The 25,000-nt window shown below is 41.4% G+C and overlaps 2 protein-coding genes and 1 long non-coding RNA gene across 3 annotated transcripts in view; 1 reads left to right on the top strand and 2 right to left on the bottom strand.

Annotated features, from left to right (window-relative positions):
• The window catches only part of LOC138959452 (innexin-17-like), a 14,889-nt gene extending 5,787 nt beyond the window's left edge, over positions 1-9,102 (bottom strand). Inside the window, exons 1-2 of the mRNA XM_070330951.1 lie at positions 8,951-9,102; positions 1-192 (exon numbers count right to left, since the gene is read on the bottom strand). The exon at positions 1-192 is cut by the window's left edge and continues 67 nt beyond it. Of these exons, the coding sequence (XP_070187052.1) occupies positions 1-192; positions 8,951-9,090 (332 nt within the window). The 5' untranslated portion in view covers positions 9,091-9,102. The remainder of the gene's footprint in view (positions 193-8,950) is intronic.
• LOC138959462 (uncharacterized) overlaps positions 1-25,000 on the top strand; it is a 381,943-nt gene that overhangs the window by 89,255 nt on the left and 267,688 nt on the right. The window lies entirely within an intron of this gene.
• The window catches only part of LOC138959451 (uncharacterized), a 6,470-nt gene continuing 2,058 nt past the window's right edge, over positions 20,589-25,000 (bottom strand). The window contains exons 3-4 of the mRNA XM_070330950.1: positions 24,625-24,744; positions 20,589-23,844 (exon numbers count right to left, since the gene is read on the bottom strand). Coding sequence (XP_070187051.1) covers positions 23,452-23,844; positions 24,625-24,744 — 513 coding nt within the window. The 3' untranslated portion in view covers positions 20,589-23,451. The remainder of the gene's footprint in view (positions 23,845-24,624; positions 24,745-25,000) is intronic.

The raw sequence follows: 25,000 nt of genomic DNA, 5'->3' as shown, positions 1-25,000 counted from the left end.
GTCTCGGCCGGACACCAGCACTTAATGGGCTTCCCCACCAGTGAAACGGCCAAGAGGAAGCCGCCGGCCACCAGCAGACAGAGGAAGGTGACGTTAGCGGTCAGCAGACTGGCTGCGTCCTGTCCGTAGGCGTCGAACAGCGAGAACCGAGAGAACACGCCCAGGTCACAGTCCGGCTTGCGGGTTCTGCCCCTGAGACAGATACATGTGAAGGTAATGACGCCCTGTGTCAAGCACATTTTCAAAGTGTATTCTGCAATTAAGGGGTTACTAGTGAATTTAAATCCCAGGTCATTTTAATTTAACATTCGGTTCCTAAGAAACAATTGTGTACGAATATGTGGAAAGAAAAGGGGGTGGGGACTTCACCTGCCTAACAGTTTATAAACAGTTTTTACCTGGGAAGTTCCAATATGATTTTCTCCCAAAACACTATGATTTTGAATGTGATCGTCATTGACTATGATATGTCCAGTAACTATAGTCCGCTACATTTGGATTGCCTTGTTGCTGGGTCATTAAGTTCCGAAAGAGAACGACTTGTGGCCAGTTTTCCCTCCTCCGTCTTCATCATCACTTAACCGTTTTTGCCCAAGCTTTGTCGCAGATAGTGTCTTCTTTTGCTTTACTAATAGCTATAAAGAGGTGCTGAACGGTAGAGTAAAATATTCAGTCGAAATTAGGTTAGCTGTACAAACACCGAAGAACTTGTTTCGCTGTGATTAAGATTATTCAGATATAACGTACAAGTGCATGGAATTTGTTTCACCATCACAAACTGAGTTGAACAAATTAAAAATCAGTCTTTAACAGCACCACAAAGGTTCCCTCCTTCCTGTGGAAGCCATCTTGCAAACCACCACACACCTGCCCAAGACTTTACCTGGGATTACGAGCATTTCTCAATTTAGACACATAAAACAATGACAAAAGATGAATTTTTCGTGTCCGTGTCAAAAGTGCTATAACCGATATATTTTTTGTCGTCTTAGCTTTCTTGATCATATTGTCAACATTTGTTTGAAATTGCTTTTCAAATGGAATGGGTGAGCACCAGAAATGTAATCTGATGTGCAAGAAAAATCATGTTTCACTGTCATGTCTTTGAAGGGTGTACGAGTATTCACACGCGACTCAACTTTCGCTGAACAGTTATTTGTGCATTTAGTTACGGTGGAACCCCCCCCCCCCCTTTTTTTTAGACCTCCCAATTTACGAATTCCTTCTGTTAAGACCTAACTTTTTCACATTCTCTTCCTCTTTTTCAGACCTTACTCTTTCACATTCTCTGTTCACCTCTGTAAATGTAACCCCCTTTTAATTGGGGTCCTCATTTGGCCTATATGTGACCCTTCACCACGGAATGAGTCGCATGTCACCTTTTCATGATTTTCATATTTTTACATTTTCTTAAAGAGTTTTTTTTATTCTCTATCCAGTGGTAAAAACCGTTTTAGAAAAGAGTGAACACTTTTCGAGTTATAAGCCTGTGACTATGGTGACCCTCACACTGTTACTAGACACCCCCCGGACTTATATTATGCCTAGCGCAGAACCGCGTGAGGTGACATGCGACTCATTTCGTGGTGGAGGGTCACATATGGTCCGCTGGACCCAACAAGCAACAACTAACTAACTAACTAACGAACTAACCCCATTTTAAGACCCCTCCCTTTATAGACTGGCTTTAGCCAATTGTTGGAGGTCCTAAAAAGGGGGTTCCACTGTATCAGCTAGATGGTATGTTCTGTGTTTGCACAAGACATTGAAAAATGTCCGTTTTGACATTCATTTTTGTCTTTGTTTGTTTGTTTGCTTAACGCCCAGCCGACCACGAAGGGCCATATCAGGGCGGTGCTGCTTTGACATATAACGTGCGCCACACACAAGACAAAAGTCGCAGCACAGGCTTCATGTCTCACACAGTCACATTATTCTGACACCGGACCAACCAGTCCTAGCACTAACCCCATAATGCCAGACGCCAGGCGGAGCAGCCACTAAATTGCCAATTTTAAAGTCTTAGGTATGACCCGGCCGTGGTTCGAACCCACGACCTCCCGATCACGGGGCGGACGCCTTACCACTAGGACAACCGTGCCGGTCCATTTTTGTCTGGATATTGTTTGCATGATCACATTTCAGTCAGCACGACCTTTTCATATCCGTGTGGCAATTTACTAGATTAGAGTTACACGTTCTTTTTGATTCTCGGTGTTGATATCATGTTCTCTTGAGACATACTTTGATAAACCCGTGTCACTTTGTCCTTTGTCGTTTAACTTCCGTGCGTTCGACTGGAACGACGCATTCAATGGAAGTCATCTGTGACGGAGTAGAGTTGCATGCTTCCAAAAACAAACTAAGCTTATGTGACTCATTTTATTTAACCGAATTAAAGATATCTTCCTTCGTGTGTTCGGGTTTTTACATAAGATAGGAGCAGATACATACCCACAAAATTAACAGCCAAGCAGCTGTCGCTGCTTTGTAGGCTTTTTAGTTAGTTCTTACATTTGGTCAAGTTTGGACAAAATGTTTTAACATATAGGGGGAAACGAGGCGAGGGTCGTGGTGTGTGTGTGTGTGTGTGTGTGTGTGTGTGTGTGTGTGTGTGTGTGTGTGTGTGTGTGTGTGTGTGTGTGTGTGTGTGTGTGTGTGTGTGTGTGTGTGAATGTGTGTGTGTGTCTGTGTGTGTGTGTCTGTGTAGAGCGATTCAGAGTAAACTACTGGACCGATCTTTATGAAATTTTACATGAAAGATCCTGAGAATGATATCCCCAGAATCTTTTTTAATTTTTTCGATAGATGTCTTGGATGACGTCATATCCGGCTTTTTGTAAAAGTTGAGGCAGCACTGTCACGCCCTCACTTCTATATATATATATATACGACTTGTGTCTGTGTGTGTGTGTGTGTGTGTGTGTGTGTGTCCGCGATGCACGCCCAAGGTTCTCGATGGATCTGTTTCAAATTTGGTGGCCATATTCAGGTACACCCCGGACACAACCTGCTCGATGAGATATTTCAACACGTGCTCTCAGCGCGCAGCGCTGAACCGATTTTGGTTTTTCTTTGGATCCATTCCCAGTAACTCTTCCTTATCTTCTCCAGTGTTTTCAGCGTTTATCTCCCTTCCTTCGTGTGGCGTCAATCCATATTCCCGTTTCTATTTTTAGAAGGTCACTGTCGACAACGCTCAATCCATATTCCCGTTATACTATTTTTACAAGGTCACTGTCCTTACTCTTCTCCAGTGTTTTGTGCGTTTATCTCCCTTCCTTCGTGCGGTGCGCCGGCGAAGCCGGGTATTCGGCTCGTCTTCTTCCCGGCGAAGCCGTACCCGGCAAAGCGGGTATTCATCTAGTTTTAAATAAATTGATTGAAATTTTGGCCAAGCAAACTCCGACACAGGTCGGACTTTGGTATTGCTTTTCAGCTTGGAAGCGTATACATTAATTATTGAGTTTGGTCATTAAAAATCTGAAAATTGTTATTAAAATTATTTTTTTATAAAACGATCCAAAAACTATTTTATCTTATTCTTCATCATTTTCTGCTTCCAAACACATATAGATATGTTATATTTGGATTAAAAACAAGCTCTGAAAATTAAAATTATGAAAATGTTGATTAAAATCAAATTTCCAAAATCGATTTAAAAACAAATTCATCTTATTTCTTGTCGGTTCTTGATTCCAAAAACATATAGATATGATATGTTTGGATTAAAAACAAGCTCACAAAGTTAAAAAGAATAGAGATACAGAAAAGCGTGCTATCCTGCTCAGCGCAACCACTACCGCGCTATTCTGGATTGTCAATTTCACTGCCTTTGCCACGAGCGGTGGACTGACAATGTTACGAGTATACAGTCTTGCTGAAAAAAAATGCAGTGCGTTCAGTTTCATTCTGTGAGTTCGACAGCTTGACTAAATGTTGTATTTTCGCCTTACGCGACTTGTTTTTATTGTGCCAGAAAGGAAGTTAATTCGGCAACATTTATACTTGTTATAGAACACAGCCGAGCAGTCCATTCACGGTAGCTAATCATAAACTACAGCACATAAGTGTAACGACATTTACTCTCACGATAGCAAACAAATCTACATTTTTCAAATAATTAATATTTTACGGCCTGGGAAGGTTACCACAGGAATTGAGTACTAACATCTGTTCACGCTATGGAGAAAGTGTGTTTATCTTATTTCAATAGTTGCAAGTATTACATTGTTATAAACGCTAGGACTTGTTATACAAATGTTAAGTTATTACTTAATGTAGCTTATACCATTCTATAAACGAAACATAATGTGACCAAACATTTCCCCCCAGCTCCGAGTTGCTTGAGACGTCTGGTGTTTTGCGTGTGTATACACGTGTTTTATTCTTAATATGTGAGAGAGGCCACCAATGGCATAAATAAACCATCTCTTCACACGTGTGTGTATCATGTAAATAAGGTCGGGTTAAATAAGAGTCAAGCTGGAACTTCAAAATTAGGCCAAGTCACTTCATTTTTGAAACACTTTGTTGTTTCCTCTCAATTTTCGGAAACATACGCGTGACGTTAAAGTTCCTATTGTGGCGTCTTTTTGCCTTTGACATCCGATAATCTTGACTCAAAACCTTATTGAAACAATGTAAACAACACAATAATGTAACAAAATAAGGAGGGAATGCTGATTTAATTGTGGTATCAAATGTATAACTCTACATTAATTCTACTTTGCCTGAAACGTATGCTACATTTGAAAACAACATGATATTTACAGTGTATTTACACATGTTTATTACAAGTATTAATTCCATACATCAAAAGAAGGATGTTAAAAATCCAATTCTAGTGACCCTAACATTTCCCCCTTGCCTCACCGAAATCTCTAACAAAACACGTCATGAAATGAATCACAATGGTCCTCGAAAGTGTTATCAAAACATGTTTCTAAATTGATGATTTAGTATTATAGGTGCTCAGACTTTAAAGCGACGGTGCTAATTTTTCAGGCAACATTTGTTAAAGACTCTCATGTGCATTTCCAAACAACCTGCACTTGAAACAGGATTCTTCCATCATACAGGTTGATTCATCCAAATGTCCAGCCTGCACTTTCAGGCAGTTTAAAATGAGTAACGAGTTTTGCACACCGGCGAACACACTCCCACACCGCCACACACACCCGCACCGAAAATCATGCAACCACACACACACACAGACACATACACACACACACACACACACACACACACACACACACACACACACACACAAACACACACACACACACAAACACTCACACATACACACACACACACAAACACACACACACATACACACACACACACACACACACACACACACACACACAAACGTGCGCACGCACGCACACACATAAACACACATAGACACACACTCACACTGCAAACATCAAGAACAACTGCCTTGCAAATACAACGACGACAACAGAATCAACAACAACGACAGGAACATGAAGAAAAGCAACAGGTTTTTACTACTGTGTCAAAGGATGAAGAACACACGCTGGCAAGACTGAACCACTGAGACGCCTGTACACAACACCGCTTTCCTTACCCGAAGCCGTGACAACTGTACGGAACGCGGATCGTATCAACTGATGCAGGAAATTGATGCATCCAAAACCAAGAATTTGATGCATCATTTTCGTATCGGATGCATCATTTTCACAAAAGGATGCATCATTTTCAAAAAGGATGCATCATTTTCCAAAACTGATGCATCCTTTTAGAAAATGATGCATCCTTTTAGAAAATGATGCATCATTTTGATGCATCATTTTGATGCATCACTTTCGGTTTTGTATGCATGCGAAAGATCATTCATTTCCGGTCTTTCCGTAAGAAATACCTGAGCACGGAAAAACTTGAAATGACATTTTGACGAATATAAACAGATTGGTTAGATAAAACAAAAATAGACGTACAACAAACCATTAAATAGGGAACAAGTCAAAGTCACGGCATTATGCATTTTAAGGCATTTTTTGTTTTGTTTGTGGTTTGTCTTTAGTGCACACGAAGTTTTGACGCCATTGACCTTCGACTCAAACTTTCGTTTTCCGACGTTTTCAACATGGCCGAAAAAGAATCGTTTTTGACTGGTGTTCGGCGAACCTTTTCTTATTGTGCAAATGTTTTGCGATCGGGATCTTACACACAAGAAGCCCTTGTACGATGCATCAAATTCGTGGTTTTGGATGCATCAATTTCCTGCATCAGTTGATAGAAATATTTCGTTTCGCTTCGTATTCCGGTTCAAAGTTTGCTTTTTGCTCGGCACTTTCCGGGAAAACCCGAGAATTCTGATGCATCCAAACGATGCATCAAATTCTTGGTTTTGGATGCATCAATTTCCTGCATCAGTTGATACGATCCGCGTTCCGTACAACTGAACTTTGGAAGAGTACACCTCTTCTTTACCTTCAGAGATCTTTCACTTCCAGCTGACACCAGCACCCCACTGCAGTCTAGCCAGCTACCACCCCACCCCCACCCCCTGTCCCCCCCCCCCTCCTCCCCAGCCCCTCTGTGGGCAGAGAGGTGTCACCGTCAGCTAATTGAGGTCACCTGCACTCACTCAGAGCAAAATCAGTTGACCGTGTCTAACTTTTGACACTGATAAAAAAAATTCCAACGCCGATTCCAAGGCAGGAACATACCTTGACCAATCAGCACGAATATAATATACTTACTTGGGCCGGATTCTGATCCGCGACATTAAAAGTCTCGCAAAACTGTTTCAAACCATACTGAGAGAGAGAGAGAGAGAGAGAGAGAGAGAGAGAGAGAGAGAGAGAGAGAGAGAGAGAGAGAGAGAGAGAGAGAGAGAGAGAGAGAGAGAGAGAGAGAGAGAGAGAGAGAGAGAGAGAGAGAGAAGTCTGAAGTCTGAAGTCTGAATGTTTTAATGAGTAGGCCTTGGGCCCTTTTCATGGAGATGAGCACATCTCAAGCACCAGCATACAAATGCACATAGTAAACAAAAACAAGAACATCCTACTAGTATCGCCCTGTTTCGTTTACGGATTATGGATTACGAATGGAAAGCGCCTTCATGACAAATGTAGAAAAACGTAGCAATAGCGGCTTACTAGTGTTTGAAAACAGCATGGTTAATTTAAACAATGATGGGATTCTAGTGTATTTTCGTGGAATATAATATTCTCTTAACTCAGCATATTTAGGGCATACTAAAACAAAGTGGACTTCATCTTCAACACTGCCACAACAAAATGGACAAGATAAATCAGCGGAGGTTGCATTTAAATTAAAGCGAAATCGATGCACTTTCAGAGGAGATACTCCCAATCTAAGTCTAATCAGAAGATTTCTAGCTTTAATATGTTTCAAATCACTTAAATAATTGGATAATGTTAGGGTTGATTTGAAGGTTCTGTACAGAGAGAAACGTTCACTTCCTTGTACATTTTCAAGCCAGGTTTGCTTATAGGATGAAATAAGTGTTTCTTTAAATGCTGTTAGGAACGCCCTCTCATCGCCAACACCTTGGTTTTCCCATACTTCATCAAAACCGTACATGTACAGAGTGTAACAGATCGAGGATGCCCATGTTTTCTTATTTTGTTCATGGAGATATTTCAGCATTGTATACGCCTTGCTCGGAAGGCGGTGATGTGGCATCCTCAAAATACGTAGCCAAAAACGAATGGATTTAACAAAGCTGTTTATAAACAAGGGGTACCTTCCCGTTTCTCCATAGACCATAGCATTTGGTGTTCTCATACTCGTATTCAAAAAACGTTTAAGTGCGAATAAATGAACTCTATAGGTGTATGGTCTGCTTCAACCCCCCAAACTTCGGCACCATATGACAGCATCGGTTGAATCTGTGCGTCGAAAAGCTTGAAAAAAATAGCTGGATTAAAAATAAAAAAATAAAAAAATTTATATAAAAAAAAATAAAAAACCCATTAAATTAAAAAAAATTAAAACAATTAAAATAAGATGAAAGAGAGAGCGAGAAAGGAGTGCAGAAGAAAAAAAAGTGAAAACTGCATGCTCGGATGAAAATAATAAACTAAAAAATGTTCAAACCATGCGCGGAGTTTCGATCCCGGCACCTACGCCTTCCCACATGAGCGCCCTAAACGATTCAACTATCGTGAGCTCGTCGAAAACTAGCCTCTCTTAGAGTATATAAAAAAAACTCCACGCATTCACACCGCCGCGGGACGATGTTTCAACCACAGACGTGCGCGATGACTTACACTTTCACTTTAAGTTGAAAACGTCTTTGACAACAACTTAAACGAATTAAAAAATATTTTATCTGACTAGTGTACACGCCCATGCTTTGTAAAAGCTTCCATGCTTCGTGTATAAAGGTTTTAGGTCTCACTCAGCACATTTCTTCGACATCAAGTGTTAGGTTGAAACGCGCGTCCTCATGCGAAATCCTTAATCAGCCGCTTTACAGGTAATTTTTTTTTTCCTGGCCGGGTGCCAAAAGCGTGTAAAGCTAATATCTTCCGTTTGCCTACAGCTAGAAACGTATTTTTTTGCACACACCCTTGGCCTCACAATTCCAAGCTACTCACCGAATTTGAGCTCAATTGAGTACCAGAGTACCAGCGATACAGTCTAAACTCTTCAAGATACAAACAAACAAACAATCAGAGCGAATCCTAAATAGCCTATTTATGCTTTGCATAAAGGCGGCTATAAAAATAAGGCCAAGAAAAAAAAAGCAAAGCCATAATCATTGTTACATTACTAAGAACAAAAATAAAAGGCAAAAGACAATTAAAAAAAACAACAACAAGCAAACAAACTAACAAAACAAAAATGCAACAAAAGAATAAACGAACAAGAAAAAGGATGCTATCATAGAACGTTTTGACTTAATTGTTTTACAGCAGAGTAGGGCTGTTGCAAGATATTGAAACAGACTCACATTGTTTCGTTGTAATGGTAGCAAATATGATATTCCGTGAACAATGGCAATAAAATAATAAAGCCCTCGAGACTCCTCTTCAAACTGAAGACTTGTTCGTCCCAGCAACGTGCCTTGAAGTGACTGTGTGGTCGACTCATCTCAAACCCCAGCGTGTCACGCAACATGTGTTGTTGTTTTTGTGTGTTTGTTTCTTTTTTTTATTCCTATGAGTCGGCCAGTTCTTAGAAAAACACATGAACCGAGTAAGTTTAAGTTTACCGGATGCAAGTCAGGGTAATTTTGGGGTGTGTGTGTGTGTGTGTGTGCGTGTGTGTGTGTGTGTGTGTGTGTGTGTGTGTGTGTGTGTGTGTGTGTGGAAAACCCAATGTCATTAATTTGCAGGATGTATCTCGGGTGGTAGGTGAGTGTGTGTGTGTGTGTGTGTGTGTGTGTGTGTGTGTTTGTGTGTGTGTGTGTGAGTGTGTGTGTGCGTGTGTATGTGTGTTTGTGTGTGTGTGTGAGTGTGTGTGTGTGTGTGTGTGTGTGTGTGTGTGTGTGTGTGTGTGTGTGTGTGTGTGTGTGTGTGTGATGTGTTTAATGTGACACTTTCCAGCCCTCTGACAAATTCAATAAGAAAAACCGGGCACATTTCTCAACCGCTAGATACCAGTCTGTAATGATTATACAGGGCTCCCCACGGATGCCCCTCCTAGTGCGTCCCGGGACCCCCACTTTTACATTTTAGAGGGCCCAACGGCATTCTGATAATCATCGGTCCACGCTATCGCTCATGTCTCTCTGACAGGATGGATAATTGCTACGCGGAGTACAGGGAAAGAAAGTGTTTAAAAGCCGAAATCTATCAAAACAAGATTACAGAGTTATCTCCCATATGTTTTTCGCTAATGTTTCTGATCAAAAGATCAAAGACGAACGTGATTGTAGAATGGTCGACAGAAACGGAAACACATACCAACAATCTAACCAGGCCATTTTCTAGACCAATCCTTCCCCAGCCGACACCCAACTGGCCATCCTCTCAAACGTTCTCATTCAGGCCTGGGACCACGTGAAATCAGCTATACCTGGTATGGCCCTCGTGAAGTCTCGGACAGAGTCTTCAGGGGTCTCTAACCGTGTTTCCGCGGCTATTTCTTGTAATCCGAGAACAGGCTAAACTAGCATGGGGAGATGTCAAGAAAATAGGGTGGATTCAACCAACAGCAGTACTACCTTTTGTGCCACGAAATCTGTTGTCGCAAAGGCAGTATACACAGGTGCGTTGTCATGTTACAGCATAAGCCCTCGAATACCCGTGTTTGGACGGTGTTTGTGCCAAGCTTCAAATAGTTTCGACCATTAGTGGTGGACACAGCAGTCAGACGTGACTGTGTGCCTGTCCTCAAGAGTCACAGTGTTTAAATGCCTTGATCTAGCGACGAAAGAGACCGGCACGGGTGGCCTAGTGGTAAGGCGTCCGCCCCGTGATCGGGAGGTCGTGGGTTCGAACCCCGGCCGGGTCATACCTAAGACTTTAAAATTGGCAATCTAGTGGCTGCTCCGCCTGGCGTCTGGCATTATGGGGTTAGTGCTAGGACTGGTTGGTCCGGTGTCAGAATAATGTGACTGGGTGAGACATGAAGCCTGTGCTGCGACTTCTGTCTTGTGTGTGGCGCACGTTAAATGTCAAAGCAGCACCGCCCTGATATGGCCCTTCGTGGTCGGCTGGGCGTTAAACAAACAAACAAACAAACAAAGCGACGAAAGATGCAAAACATTTTTAGGGCTTCTTGTTATTTCAACTTGGCAAGGGGTTGGGTCACCTGGTTAAACACCCGAACAGACGACAATAGTTTGTTTTCAGAATAGAACTTATTAACCCAGGTTTCGTCATCACTGACGATATTCCATGTTGATTTGGACAAGCGATTGCTGTTTCTTTTTTTCAAGTATTGTCACGCACCACTCTGCCCTACCCCTCTTTTACCCGTCACTGGGTTCATGCGGTACCCAACCGGCAAATCGTTTTAGGGCCATTACATATTTGTGTAAGATCTTTTCAAATGCAGAGCTTTTAATGCCAATGACATATTGTGTCTCCCTAATTATATCTCAGATCTATATATATATATATTAGATCTTCTCTTATCTGTTCATCAGCGCCAATGTTTTCGAGGATAACGGATGAAATAAGTAGACAAGGGTGGGTATCATTTTCGAGGCTCCGTCTACCCGGTTTGAAATTGCTGTACCAGTTTTACACCACGGATCTACAAAGAGCGTTCATCCTAAAACATGTCATCACATTTTCATGCAGATCGGCCTCTTTTAACCCTTATTTTGAGGTTATTGTAAGTTATGGCTCCGAAATCGCGAATTTGAGCTTCATGACGCAATCTCATACATTGCGCGGTGAGTATCTTTCCGAGTTGACCGTATGAAAACGACATAACTCTGGAACTTCAATTTTTGTGTCAAGCCTCACGATAGTCTATTCTTTGACGGCATGATTTTGTATTTAACGCCATATTGCCAGGAGCCTGGATTCTAAATAATAATGGAACAGCCCTCGTAAAAGCGGGCAGGACTGTGAAGCAACAAATTAAACAACTAACAACAGGCATACTGTATTATAATAATATTTTTAAACCCAATGCACATTAAAACATCGAATTCAATTCATCATACAATACAGGCATTAATACTAATAGTTAACTTTTCATAAACAACAACCAGATACACATAATATAATAGATCCTCTAGAAGGTTTAAATACAACCAGTCAACAAGCAAACTTATCATTCAGCACATTCACTCACAAGTCACATGCACGCATTACACCACAGCTTCAATGACCTAATTACTTTGTTCAATTTATAAGCAGATTTGTACAGGTGAGTCTTCAGTTTAATCTTAAATGATGGTAGTGAAGGAGACTGGCGGACTGCTATGGGAAGTGAGTTTCAGAGTGTAGGGACTTGGAATCGGAAGGATCTTTGTCCAGCTGATTTTAGTTTAGCTCTAGGGACTGTGAGGAGCAGCTGGGATCAGGACCTCGGGGACTAGTTGGAGAGTACTTTGTCAGTTTTGATGACAAGTAAGGAGGGAGGGTGCAATGAAAGTAGTTGAAAGCGAGAGTGCCCAGCTTGTACTGTATTCTCTGTTGCACTGGAAGCCAGTGGAGATGATTCAGCAGTGGCATAGCATGATCCCTGCGCTTCTTTCGGGGTATTACCTTAGCTGCACTGTTCTGAGCTCGTTGAATGCGAGACAGCTGATCAGTTGAAATGCCAGCCAAGAGAGAGTTGCAGTAGTCAATGCGAGGTGTAACACGTGCACAGACGAGCTGTGTGGCAGCCTTCTTGGTCAAAAACCCGCCTGATCTTGGCTACTCTGCGAATCTCCAGGTAGGATGTACTGCAAATGTGACTCACTTGTCTGCTCATGGTAAGTTGTGAATCAAGATAAACCCCAAGATTTTTAACGTAAGGCTTAAAGACTATTTCATGGCCCCCTACCCTCAGACTAGCACTAGGATTCTACTACACTGGGAGCGGGTACCAACTTTCAGGGCCTCAGTCTTATCGTCGTTCAGTTTCAGTTTGTTGCACAGCATCCAATCTTTTACTTTCTCTACACACTGCTCAAGCTTGTCTGTGAGAATAGGTTTGTGGTGTTGACCTTGACTATAACTGTTTTTATATCGCTTCACGCGACTTGTTAGCTTTGCACTGGACTTATACTTCCTTGTCAGCATCGTTACGTGAATGCATGTTTCATTGCTCTCTGTTCTCGCAATTTTTCACTTGAACACCTTTGTCTGGTTCGAGAAATTGAACACCTTATTGTCAAATCTTGCCTCCTATTTCTTTTAAAAAGTAAGAGAGAGTGAAAGAGAGAGAGACAGAGAAAGAGAGAGCGAGAGAGAGAGAGAGAGACAGAGAAAGAGAGAGCGAGAGAGAGAGAGAGAGAGAGAGAGAGAGAAAGAGAGAAAGAGAGAGAGAGACACACAGAGAGAGCGAGAGAGGCAGACAGACATACAGACAAGCAGACAAAAAAAGAATGAGAGAGAGAGAGAGTGTGTGAGTGTGTGTGTGTGTGTGTGTGTGTGTGTGTGTGTGTGTGTGTGTGTGTATGTGTGTATGTGTGTGTGTGTGTGTGTGTGTGTGTGTGTGTGTGTGTGTGTGTGTGTGTGTGTGTGTGTGTGTGTGTGTGTGTGTGTGTGTGTGTGTGTGTGTGTGTGTGTGTGTGTGTGTGTGTGTGTGTGTGTGTGTGTGTGTGTGTGTGTGTGTGTGTGTGTGTGTGTGTGTGTGTGTGTGTGTGTGTGTGTGTGTAACCAAGAGGAGGGATAGTCTTAAAACATGTAAAAGCCTGTCCTGATGTGAGATGGTGAGGCAAACTCTTTTTAGGAGGAGTGTGCCTTTAAATAGGTCATTTGATAGACAGTGATGGCTGGTTCTTTTTGTACCCTCCATCTTCTTTCTCCTTCTTTATCAATTTGATATTAATGTTCTGAAAGACCAGGTAAGAACAAAACGCCTACCTTGAAGCCTATGGCCTTTTGAAGGTTAGTCTGTAAAGCAGACAAGCAGTTGTCTGGCTCTTCCTATATTTGTTTGTCTGTATGTCTCTCTCTCTCTCTCTCTGTCTCTCTCTCTCTCTCTCTCTCTCTCTCTCTCTCTATATATATATATATATATATATATATATCTCTCTCTTTCTCTCTCTCTCTCTCTCTCTCTCTCTCTCTCTCTCTCTCTCTCTCTCTCTCTCTCTCTCTCATAATACATTTGTATTTGAAGTAAGGACCGGTTGTAAGAAAAGGCGTAGCCTTAAACCTCTATCCTTGAAAAATAAAGTTTCATCGTCATCACCATCATAATCATCATCATCTCTCTCTCTCTCTCCTCCAGCCTGACCAAATTGTGGACATCAAGGAAAGGCTGACGCAAGACCTTCTCGTTATCGCTGCTGCAATCAGGGCTATTCTTGGTTGATGGACTAATTATTAGTCGCGTCAATGATCGAGTGAACAGAACAATTTGAGAAAAGATACTGACCGCGATTCGGTATCCGTGACGCGTTATTCCAACAGTCGGAGTTTCCAACTATTGTGTATTTTTATTTTTCGTTTATTTCACAAGCCAACTGTTCTCTTTTTGCAATGGGCCTACGGCCTAGCGCCTACGCAGTAAACCATTCGTTCGTTCGTTCGAAGTGACACGTTCGTCTGCAATCACGACTCGCTAGACACCTACCCTGTATAACACAGTTTATGAAAAGGAAACCAAATAAAACAATTATGCCCTTATCGTACAGCCAGTAAAATATCCTCCACGAATCTGTCTTCCTTTTTGATGTACCTTATCTGGTTCAAACGAACACTGACAGACCTTTCGAAGTTGCAATACAGCTGGGGACAAGCAAAGGCACAAGACACCGGTTTGAAGAAATACCAATCATCAGTGTCTTTACCCCACAGAAAAAACACACCTGTGGAGATACTTAGATGCATACATATATGCATACATTTCGTCATCTAAAGTCCTAATGTACTTATTCTTGAAATTTGAAGGGAAGCATCAAAACATTTTTGTCTTTTTTTTGTTGTCATTTTTCCAACAAATATTGTGCACACATAAATACAGTTAGTTTCAAAGGGTCCTAAGGTACTTATTCTAGAAGTTTAAAGGGGGGGGGGTGTCAACATTTACTAGGGGGGGGGGGGGGGGGTCAAAATAGGCTAGCCCATAATGACCGGGCGGTAATTCTGGGCTGCCAAAAATGACCTCCCGGTCAAAACTGACTATGTGCCTGTTACACCGGTCCATGTAAAATCTGACGTGCTTCTGTCCGGGTGTAAAAGTTTGAGGACCTACCTTGCTTAAAGATTCTTCATAGACAGCTCTTTGAACAGAATTATATGTCTGTATGTATGTATTCATGACTAGAGAGTCAAATGCAAATTACACAAGTAAGTTCAAGTCGCTATCAGAGTTTCTAGCACAACAGAACACAAGCTTATAGAAAGTCAACGTGTACAGTGCAAACTCTCAATCTCATTCCTCACAACATCACCGACAAGTTACTTTATGCCAGGATCAACAATGGACTGTTGGGTATGGGTTGTACATCAAATACTCTAGCGCCTAATCGGTGAACAACAATGACCAACCAAACAAACAAGAACAACAAAAAATAAACAGTGCAACAAGTAAACATACAAATAACGACAAAACAAACAAGTAAACAAACAAACGGACAACTAACAAACAAACAAACAAACAACGCATAAATGACACAAAAGGATTCTAGTATAAAGAATACCAAAGGCCTACAATATATATATATACCAACTTAACAAAAGTCATGAATGGACTTAGTCAGTGAGTGGCACTATGTACTGACCAAACTGTATATCAGTAAAGTATGTCAAGCCGGGGAAAACCAGTGTCTGGACTGTCTAAAAAACTCTCTGCTTCAGTGAGGGATTTTGCAGCAAGCGAGAGAGAAGATAAAGAGGGAAAATGTTTCTCTGCGCGCGAGCCAGCAAGCAGGATATCATTCTCGGGTAGCAGTCTTTCTGTTTGGATTTTGAATTTGATACCGGAAGCCGTTTAAGGTTCCTGCTTTTGTCGGTTTGGTGGTTCTGATTACATTTGGATATAACGAGTGTCTTTGTTCTACAGTATGTTTTTCGAATGTGTGCCTGTGCATGCGTGTCTCCGTTAGCTACGGTAAGGGGAAAAAAGTTGTATTGTCAGTGTGGAAACTTTGTCCGTCCCCTATCCTTTCTTTCTCTCCCCGGGCAGTGAGACCCACCTTTTGAGACCTATAAAAATGTTACAACACAGTGTCTTCAAAACGGAGGGAATTAGTCTTAAATCGAGGGGGGGGGGGGGGGGGTTGGGGGTCTTAAACCATACTCTTGACTTGGCACTTACCTTTGTATTCTCTGCTGTCAGCTTCAGTCTCTTTTCATCAACTTCAGCGTCAGTCAGGTGTGCAAATCTCTTGGCCATCTCTTTTGGTTGGGAAACAACTCGGTAACATAAAGCTACCAAAAACACTTCACATAGCAAATCTTGCAATTAATCTGAGGTTCCTATGGTTACAGTCGTAGAATAGCTGGATTAAAGGATGAAGAGAAGAAGAACACGAAGAAGAACAACACTGAAAAAACAACTCCAACAAGAACAAGAACAAGAACAGAAGAACAGAGGCAGAGCCGTAAAACCAGGAAGAACGTACTAGAACTGGATAGCTATTAGTAGTTTACTTTTGTATTCGAACATTGCAATGATCATGGAATCTTGAGTTCGTGTCAAAGGGAATAAGAGCAAAACAGGGGTCCAAGATTGACAGCAGCGAAAACAAACTGGTGCTAAAAAGAAAGGAAGAAAGACGAAAGCGAAAATCAGACAGAGAGAAAAGAAAAGCGAACAGAAAGAAAATCTAATAGAAGGGAAAGTAGAAAAGAAAGGGTAAAAAAAAGGCCAATTAGCTTTGAACCATAAGGCGTTGGCTCAGTGCAGCTTAGTTCTTCTAGGAAAAAAAGAATACAGGTTTACACAGAACACATTATATGTCAATAGGGCATCTATATATATATATATATATACGACTTGTGTCTGTCTGTCTGTCTGTGTGTGTGTGTATGTGTGTAATCGCCATGCACGGCCAAAGTTCTCGATGGATCTGCTTCAAATTTGGTGTCCATATTCAGATACACCCCGCACAAAATCTGGTCGATGAGATATTTCAATACGTGCTCTCAGCGCGCAGCGCAAACCGATTTTGGTTTTTTTGGGGGGATCAACTACCATAACTCTTCCTTATCTTCTCCATGTTTTCAGCGTTTACCTCCCTTCCTTCGTATGGTGCACTATAGTATGAGGGGGCATCTTCCGATATTCCCGGCGTTCTGTTACTATTTTTAGAAGGTCACCGCAGTGTCCAGAACGTAAATTGGACCCGTAAATTATCCTCACTGTAAAAGTGCAAAGGTCGAATCAATTTATAGCCACGCGAAAAATACACTGTCATCTATCTCTCTATATATACGGCTTCTCTGTGTTTGTGTGTGTGTGTGTGTGTGTGTGTGTGTGTGTGTGTGTGTGTGTGTGTGTGTGTGTGTGTGTGTGTGTGTGTGTGTGTGTCTCTATGTGGGCAACACCTGTGGATTGTTCAGTTCTGTTTGTGATGTGGTCTGGCGGCTTTTGAAATGTCGCCAATGTTTTTACAGAGTGACGTTAAATAAACGATTTTATCATTTATCATGTATTTGTATGTACTGGCCTTCCTTTGAGAAGCCATAACAGTTCAAAAGGGCTTAGAGATAAGCTCTAAATTGCTCAATCCTGTTTGAGTGGAGTTCGCCTCCAAAGGTGATTAACACGGTTACATTCGTCGACAAGGATGGGACTCGATATGGTCAGGAATGGCATTATGGCCACTGAATCATTTTCGTGCGGTTCCCATTCCACGAATCTGGAAGGGACCTAAGCTTGGCGGGTCCATTGTTCGGACCCGGCGAAGCCGGCGTACGGCTCTAAGTATTTCTTCCCGGCGAAGCCGGCTACCCGGCGAAGCGGGTATTCATCTAGTAGATAATATAGCAGACAAGCAAGTTATGTATATGAAAGAAAGTTCACAAACATGTATCTGTCTACTCGATAGCATCCGGCTTTTCTATTCATTGCTAGTTCTACGTAAAACCTACACATAAAGTGGGCAATTCGACAAAAGGTCTTCACTTTTTTACTTGGCACGGTTGACATCATAACATTTATATGAGTCAGTGAGTGAATACTCCGTTTTTTGCGGTCGAAGCAAGGCAGAACTGGACCTGTCTTAAAAAGGATCGCTTGACTTGTTTAAAGTCTGAAGACTGCCTAACTGTCGGTAGATATTTAAACAAGTAATTTTCAGATTTCTGTGATGATTTTCTGGTTTTATTTTTTATTTTTTTTGTAACGCATTAGAATAAAACGTGTATGTCAGGTGCCGTATTATTTCTTCGTCTTTTTCTTCTTCTGCTTGTATGGGCTTTTGGTTGTGGTTTGTTTATTCTTTTTTTATTCTTATTTTTATTTTCGAAAAGGCTATTCTGCCGGTACCGGCAACGTAGCCTGTAGGCTACGTTGCCGGTACCGGCAAAATAACGATATGTTACGGTAGAGGCTATTTTGCCGGTAGAGGCTCTCTCTCTCTCTCTCTCTCTCTCTCTCTCTCTCTCTCTCTCTCTCTCTCTCTCTCTCTCTCTCTCTCTCTCTCTCTTTCTCTTTCTCTTTCTCTCATTCTTCTACAAACAATTGGAGCGTGCAGGCCATGTCGTACTCCAAGAGGATAACGGACACTTTTCCGTGACCAGTTCAGAAGGGGAAATCTGCGTGACGCCAATATCCTGTGATTGTACTTTCTACAAGTCCATGTCGCTACCGTGTCGACATATCTTCGCTGTGAGAAAGATATGCGGTCGTGATTTATTCGACACTGAATTGATTGCCCAACGGTGGACACTTGAATACTACAAACGCGGCCATCGATTCTTTCAGGCACTTTCTGACATTGTTGAAGAACGACTACCTGTGACAGTCGAAACGACGCCTCGTCCACGCATTGTCACAGCAAACAACCGATACCGGCGAGCCCTCCACCTCAGACAACAATTGGCTTCTTTAGCTGCAGAAAACAACTTTGATTTCCAAGAGAAATTGAGCGTGTTAGATTCTGTTGTAAAAATGTGGGGATCTGGAAAACATGTAGCGGTTGTGGAACTAGTGTATGATATGACAGTCGCCCAAAACCCACCACCACCAACAACAACACCACAGTCTGACGAGGAGGGTTCATCCGCACCAAGGCCTACGACGTCTCACGAAGATGGTTCATTCGCACCAAGGCCTACGACGTCTCACGAGGATGGTTCATTTGCACAAAGGCCTACGACGTCTCAAGAGGATGGTTCATTTGCACCAAGGCCTACGACGTCTCAAGAGGATGGTTCATTTGCACCAAGGCCTACGACGTCTCAAGAGGATGGTTCAGTCGCACCAAGGCCTACGACGTCTCATGTAGCGGTTGTGGAACTAGTGTATGATATGACAGCCGCCCCAAACCCACTACCACCAACAACAACACCACAGCCGTCCAACACGTCTACTCGGCTGTACGGTCTTCTCTCCGCACTGTGTGTGCACTATGTGACGATGACTTGTTGAATACTCAATCTATTTCATGTGATTCATGTCTCAGATCCCTCCATCTGCAATACGCTGGAAAACGCTCAAGACCAAAAACCAGGTTCTGGTGCAGGAACTGCTATGAATGACACACACACACACACACACACACAGACATAGAGACAGAGAGTCAGCGACAATGATCATAGAGAGAGAGAGATGTGACGATGACTTGTTGTATATTCAACGTCCGTATATTCAATCTATTTCATGTGATTCATGACACACATAGAGACAGAGAGTCAGCGACAATGATCATAGAGAGAGAGATGTGACGATGACTTGTTGTATATTCAACGTCCGTATATTCAATCTATTTCATGTGATTCATGACACACACATCGAGACTTGTGTATTGCCTTTGTGAGATGGAGAATCCGACTAGACGTTTCACTTTACTAGCTTCAGCAGCGTCCAACCGGCAAAATAGCCTCTACCGTAACATATCGTTATTTTGCCGGTACCGGCAACGTAGCCTGTAGGCTACGTTGCCGGTACCGGCAAAATAGCCATTGCCTTTTATTTTTGTGTTTTGCTTGGGTGTGCTTTAAGATGGTAATGATTGTACCCTAATGCGCTCTCTGTCTCTCTCACTGTCTCTCTGTCAGTCTTTTTCTCTGTCTCTGTCTCTCCGTGTCCGTCTCTGTCTCTGTCTCTCTGTGTCTGTCTCTGTGTCTCTCTCTCTCTCTCAGTCTCTCTCTCTCTCTCTGTCTCTGTCTGTCTGTCTGTCTCTCTCTCTCTCTCTCTCTCTCTCTCTCTCTAAAGGACAGATTGTAAGAAAAGGCCCAGCCTTAAATCATTATCCTTGTAAAACAAAGTTCAGTCTCAGTCTCAGTCTCATTCTCTGAAGATTATGCAAACCCATCTGTATGAGGAAAATGAACGCCCGCTCATCATGGAATGGTGCGGCTTAAGCAGTCAAGCATGACAATTAACGACACATTGGTGTGCCTGAACTACCCGCAATTTCACCCCAAAAAACGACGAAGGTGTTTATTTCTACAGTAGCTTCTTCATTGAGATTACTTTCCACAATGATCAACCTCGCTGCCAAAGTCTTGCTATTATAAAGCTTGTCAGTGCGGTCATAAAATTGGCTAATACGCTCCAGAAGCCTTGGTAAGGTGTGGGCATTGAATATAAATAGGATAATCCAATGCGACGTTTAGAGAGCCTCTAGTGCTCCTCGACCTGATCAGATTGCCTCAAACCAGTTGGATTATAAGCACAGAAAAAGGGCATTTATAGATTCATGCTTCACACACGCACACGCACACGCACACACAAACATACACACGCACACATACACACGCACACACTTACACACACACACACACACACACACACACACACACACACACACACACACACACACACACACACACACACACTCAAAACACACACACATAGTATCATAGATGTATACATTTTCTTTAATTCATATGACTAGAATCGGACGCTGTGTCACACTGTCATCAGAAACGTACGTCACTGTTATTCACCTTGTTGCTGGTGTCTATTCATTGCTTGACGACAAACAGAACTACGAGCATGTCATCATTTTGTGGATTACTTGTACTTGTCCACCTATTCAGCATTCAATACACACAGAGATAGTCATCAGTTGGCCGAAATCGGAAGAACTGATAGTTACATTGATCAAGAGTCACTTTAGCTTCTTTTTTTTGGACACATATTTTTGTCATTTAGTTATTGTTGTGTGGAGATGGGTAGGAAAGAAGGGGGTAAAGGATTTCTTGGATACAAAAAAATCTTCATAAGAAGAATATGATATGAGATTATGTGTATTTAGAGAAGGTGCTTAACAGCAGAAATGTTAATTTACAAGTACTTTGTATTAGCATGATAAAATGTACCTGAATATTTCAAACAACAGCAACAGAAATCTACAAGGACATGTTTAAGAAAGACGAACAAGAAAAAAAAAAGAAAGAAAGAAAGAAAACAACAAACAAACAAACAAACAAACAAAAACTCAAACAAACAAGCAAGCAATCCAACCAATCAACCAACTAACCAACAAAAACTAAAAACAAAACCAAGACCAAAGAAGGAAGACAATAATACATGCATCTTCACTATTGTCAGCGACGTCAACAACAGTGCAAATTCAGGTCTAATTCGAAGCATAAGAATAAATATTTACTACCCGGAAAAATCCCATAGATTTTGTAGGTACTAGGTGGAGATTCTTTTACTGAAATGTATCATAATTACCAGTTTTCAAGATGTGGCATAATTGTAGGTACATCTGTATATAGTTATTACACGTAGCCATACTGCACGTCGTTAAAGAAAGTACATGTAGTAAGTACTAACACCATGGGAAATGTCTAACGACACATAAACTGTGAATCATTGTACTCATATACTGTAACTTGTGACTGTGATTGTCCATGATAGTGTCAGCATTAAGATTACTCGTGTTCTGGGACTAGTCATATCTCCAGACATGGTGTTTTTTGGTCCACTCATAAGAAAAAGATGACGTTTTCTTGACAAGTAAGTAGACTCTATTTTCGCAACGACTATCATAGTTGTTGTTTTAACCCCCCAAATTCAGATACTTTTAAGAACTAGTTTTTACAAACACCATTTCAAACAAGACTGCAAAAAAATCATACACGTATAAAGCAATAAAAATCAACAATTGCTTAAAAATGCTGTAAAGGTCTACTCTGAATTTTGTTTTCATTCCTGTCAACAGCACAAGTCAAAAGAATAGTACAACTTTTTTCCAGAGCAAATGATCTTCTAAAGTGAAAAAAAATATAGGTTTGGCGAATTCAACTTCAAGTGTAAACACGTCGCGTGAAGCGATATAAAAACATTTAGTCAGTCGGTATCAAACAAAAAGATCAACACCACAAACAAATCATCGGCAAGACTATATTTAGATAGTCTCGGCTAACAATACCCGAAGACCGAGACAGACAAAACAAACACGTCTGTTTCATGATGAAGCTTTCATAAGCAAAAATTCCTATTGTATTGTGCTGTCCTTGTATTGGTGAGTACAGAATTCTTTTGTTCTTTTCAAACTTTGTTCATCTCACCACAGTCACTTTGTTGTTTAGATTTCTTTTTTTGTAATCTAAAAACATGACTGCTTGTGAGACACAAATATTTGAAAACAAAATATATCAATGCTCACCATAACACAGACCACTCATTTGTCAAATTTGTTGATTTAATTAATTTCTTTTTACATTTAGTCAAGTTTTGACTAAATGTTTTAACATTGAGGGGAAATCGAGACGAGGGTCGTGGTGTGTGTGTGTGTGTGTGTGTGTGTGTGTGTGTGTGTGTGTGTGTGTGTGTGTGTGTGTGTGTGTGTGTGTGTGTGTGTGTGTGTGTGTGTGTGTGTGTGTGTAGAGCGATTCAGACTAAACTACTGGACCGATCATATCCGGGGTTTTGTAAAAGTTGAGGCGGCACTGTCACACCCTCATTTTTCAAATTGATTGACATTTTGGCAAAGCAATCTTCGACGAAGGCCGGACTTTGGTATTGCATTTCAGCTTGGTGGCTTAAAATATAATTAATGAATTTGGTCATTAAAAATCGGAAACTTGTCATTAAACTTTTTTTTAAACGATCCAAAAACAATTTAATCTTATTCGTCATCATTTTCTGATTCCAAAAACATATACATATGTTATATTTGGATTACAAACAAGCTCTGAAAATTAAAAATATGAAAATTATGATTAAAAGTAATTGTCCGAAATCGATTTAAAAACAATTGCCGGTCCCTGATTCCAAAAACATATAGATATGATATGTTTGGATTAAAAACAAACTCAGTACGCTAAAAAGAATAGCGATACAGAAAAGCGTGTTATCCTGCTCAGCGCGACCACTACGGCACTATTCTGGCTTGTCGATTTCACTGCCTTTGCCGCAAGCGGTTGACTGACGAAACTACGAGTATGCGGTCTTGGTGAAAAAATGCAGTGCGTTCAGTTTCATTCTTTGAGTTCGACAGCTTGACTAAATGTTGTTATTTCGCCTTACGCGACTTGTTTTCTTTTGTTTTAAATTCAATTAGTTTTCTTTAAAAAGAAAAATCCTGTTTATTTTAGTTTATTGAAGATTGGTCCTGGTGCTTTGTTTTGCTTGTTGGTCTAAAAAGTAATGCTAAAACGAAAGAAAACTAAACCTGACAAATGTCGAAACCGGCAGATGCCACAGAAAGGAAAGTTAGTTATACTCCGTTTTGGCTTGTTCTGGGTGTTCTCACTCCTGTGTAGCTTACTTGAACACAGCGATGACCAACTTTCTAAAGTTGAAGAGGCCAGACAGCACGAGCCCAACCCAAAGCACCAGGAACATGCCTTCGCTCCATGCGTTGACGGTCAGGGCACACTGTAGGGTCAGCACGTCAACGTTCTTAGTGTACTCAGGGTCTTCAGAGTTCTCAGTGTGCTCATGGTCCTCAGCGTTCACGGTGTAGAAGACGGCCGGCTCCTTGAAATTACAAGCTTTCTCTTGTGTGAAGATGTGCCAGGTCTTGGAGTCGTGAGTCCAGATTTGCTGGAACCGGTGCCAGCCCCACTTAGCAAAGCTGGTTTGCAGGGTGAAATCAAGCCAGAGGAATGCCAGTATGGTTCCAAACACAGCCGTCAGGTAGATAGTCGACTCTGGCTGAAACATGTTTTTTTTTTAAATGACACTGCGGTGGGCTCTCTAGCAGCATTATCGGATTCAAGATTTCTTGTACTGGGTTCTTGTGACAGTTTGGTACCTTACTTTTGTGTTGGGTCGATTTCGGGGGTACCCTACGTGAGTGAGCGGCTGTCACATGACCTCTATAAAAGAAATCTTCAATTCAAAAAGTGTGTAAGAAAGCCAAGTTAAGTGTTGTTATGGGCATACATTATTTGAATAAAATAACAAGTTGGGGTACAAAAGTGTTGCAATGTCTTCTCTTTTGATTGTTCGTATGTGTCCGATTTGAATGATGCTCTGAATTAGCACATGTAAAAGTCTTGTGGTGGTGTACACGATCTTTCACAAAAAGAACGGCACCTTTAAATGCTTCTTGTTTTATTTGACATGTCTTCCTATCGTATTGTTAAAATGGACCAAAACGCGTTGCCTTTTACGGGTCTCTGAACCCGTGTTGACGAACGCGCAGGGGAAACCTGATTGAATAGTTTAGTTGTTATTCTTAATGCTGCTGTTGTTGGTTTGTATGGGTTGTGAACGAGTGAATACTCTTAGTTTTATTGAGTTGAACTTTCTCACGTTACATTATAGATTAAACCTGTAGGCCAGTCACTAACGAAAGATGTGTCTTAAACATGTGAACAACGAGTACGTGTGTGAAGCTTACCTCAATAAAAGCAAGAGTATTATTCACACTTTCACAACCTATACAATCCCGACAGGGATATTTCCAGAGTTCGTCGATTCTAATCTTACCTTGATGTAGTGTGGTAACAGGAGAAGCACTGCCACGACGAAAAAACTGACAAAAACTCGGGGGCCGAACTCCTGTCCAAACTGTACATTTTCGACTGAGTCTCTCCATGCTTGGCCGACCTGAAAACATATACAGATGTCGGAAGATTTAGAGAAGGGGTATATATGCAAACACGTGAAGAACGACCAGTTTGGCTCACACTCAGACTTGGTCAACATACTATATGATTATCTTCCTTTCCACGACACCATGAACCCTAACTTACGACATCTGCCCACAATACAATAAAATAAGAATAATAAAAATTAAAATTAAAAATGCCAAAGAAAGTAAAAGGATTCAATAATAGATTCCAATTAAAGCCCCAGTCTGCCT

This window comes from Littorina saxatilis, linkage group LG2 (genome assembly GCF_037325665.1).
Source record: "Littorina saxatilis isolate snail1 linkage group LG2, US_GU_Lsax_2.0, whole genome shotgun sequence".
Lineage (NCBI taxonomy): Eukaryota > Metazoa > Mollusca > Gastropoda > Littorinimorpha > Littorinidae > Littorina > Littorina saxatilis.
The sequence above is the reverse complement of the archived record's forward strand: the minus strand, read 5'-3'. Positions and strand labels throughout refer to the sequence as shown.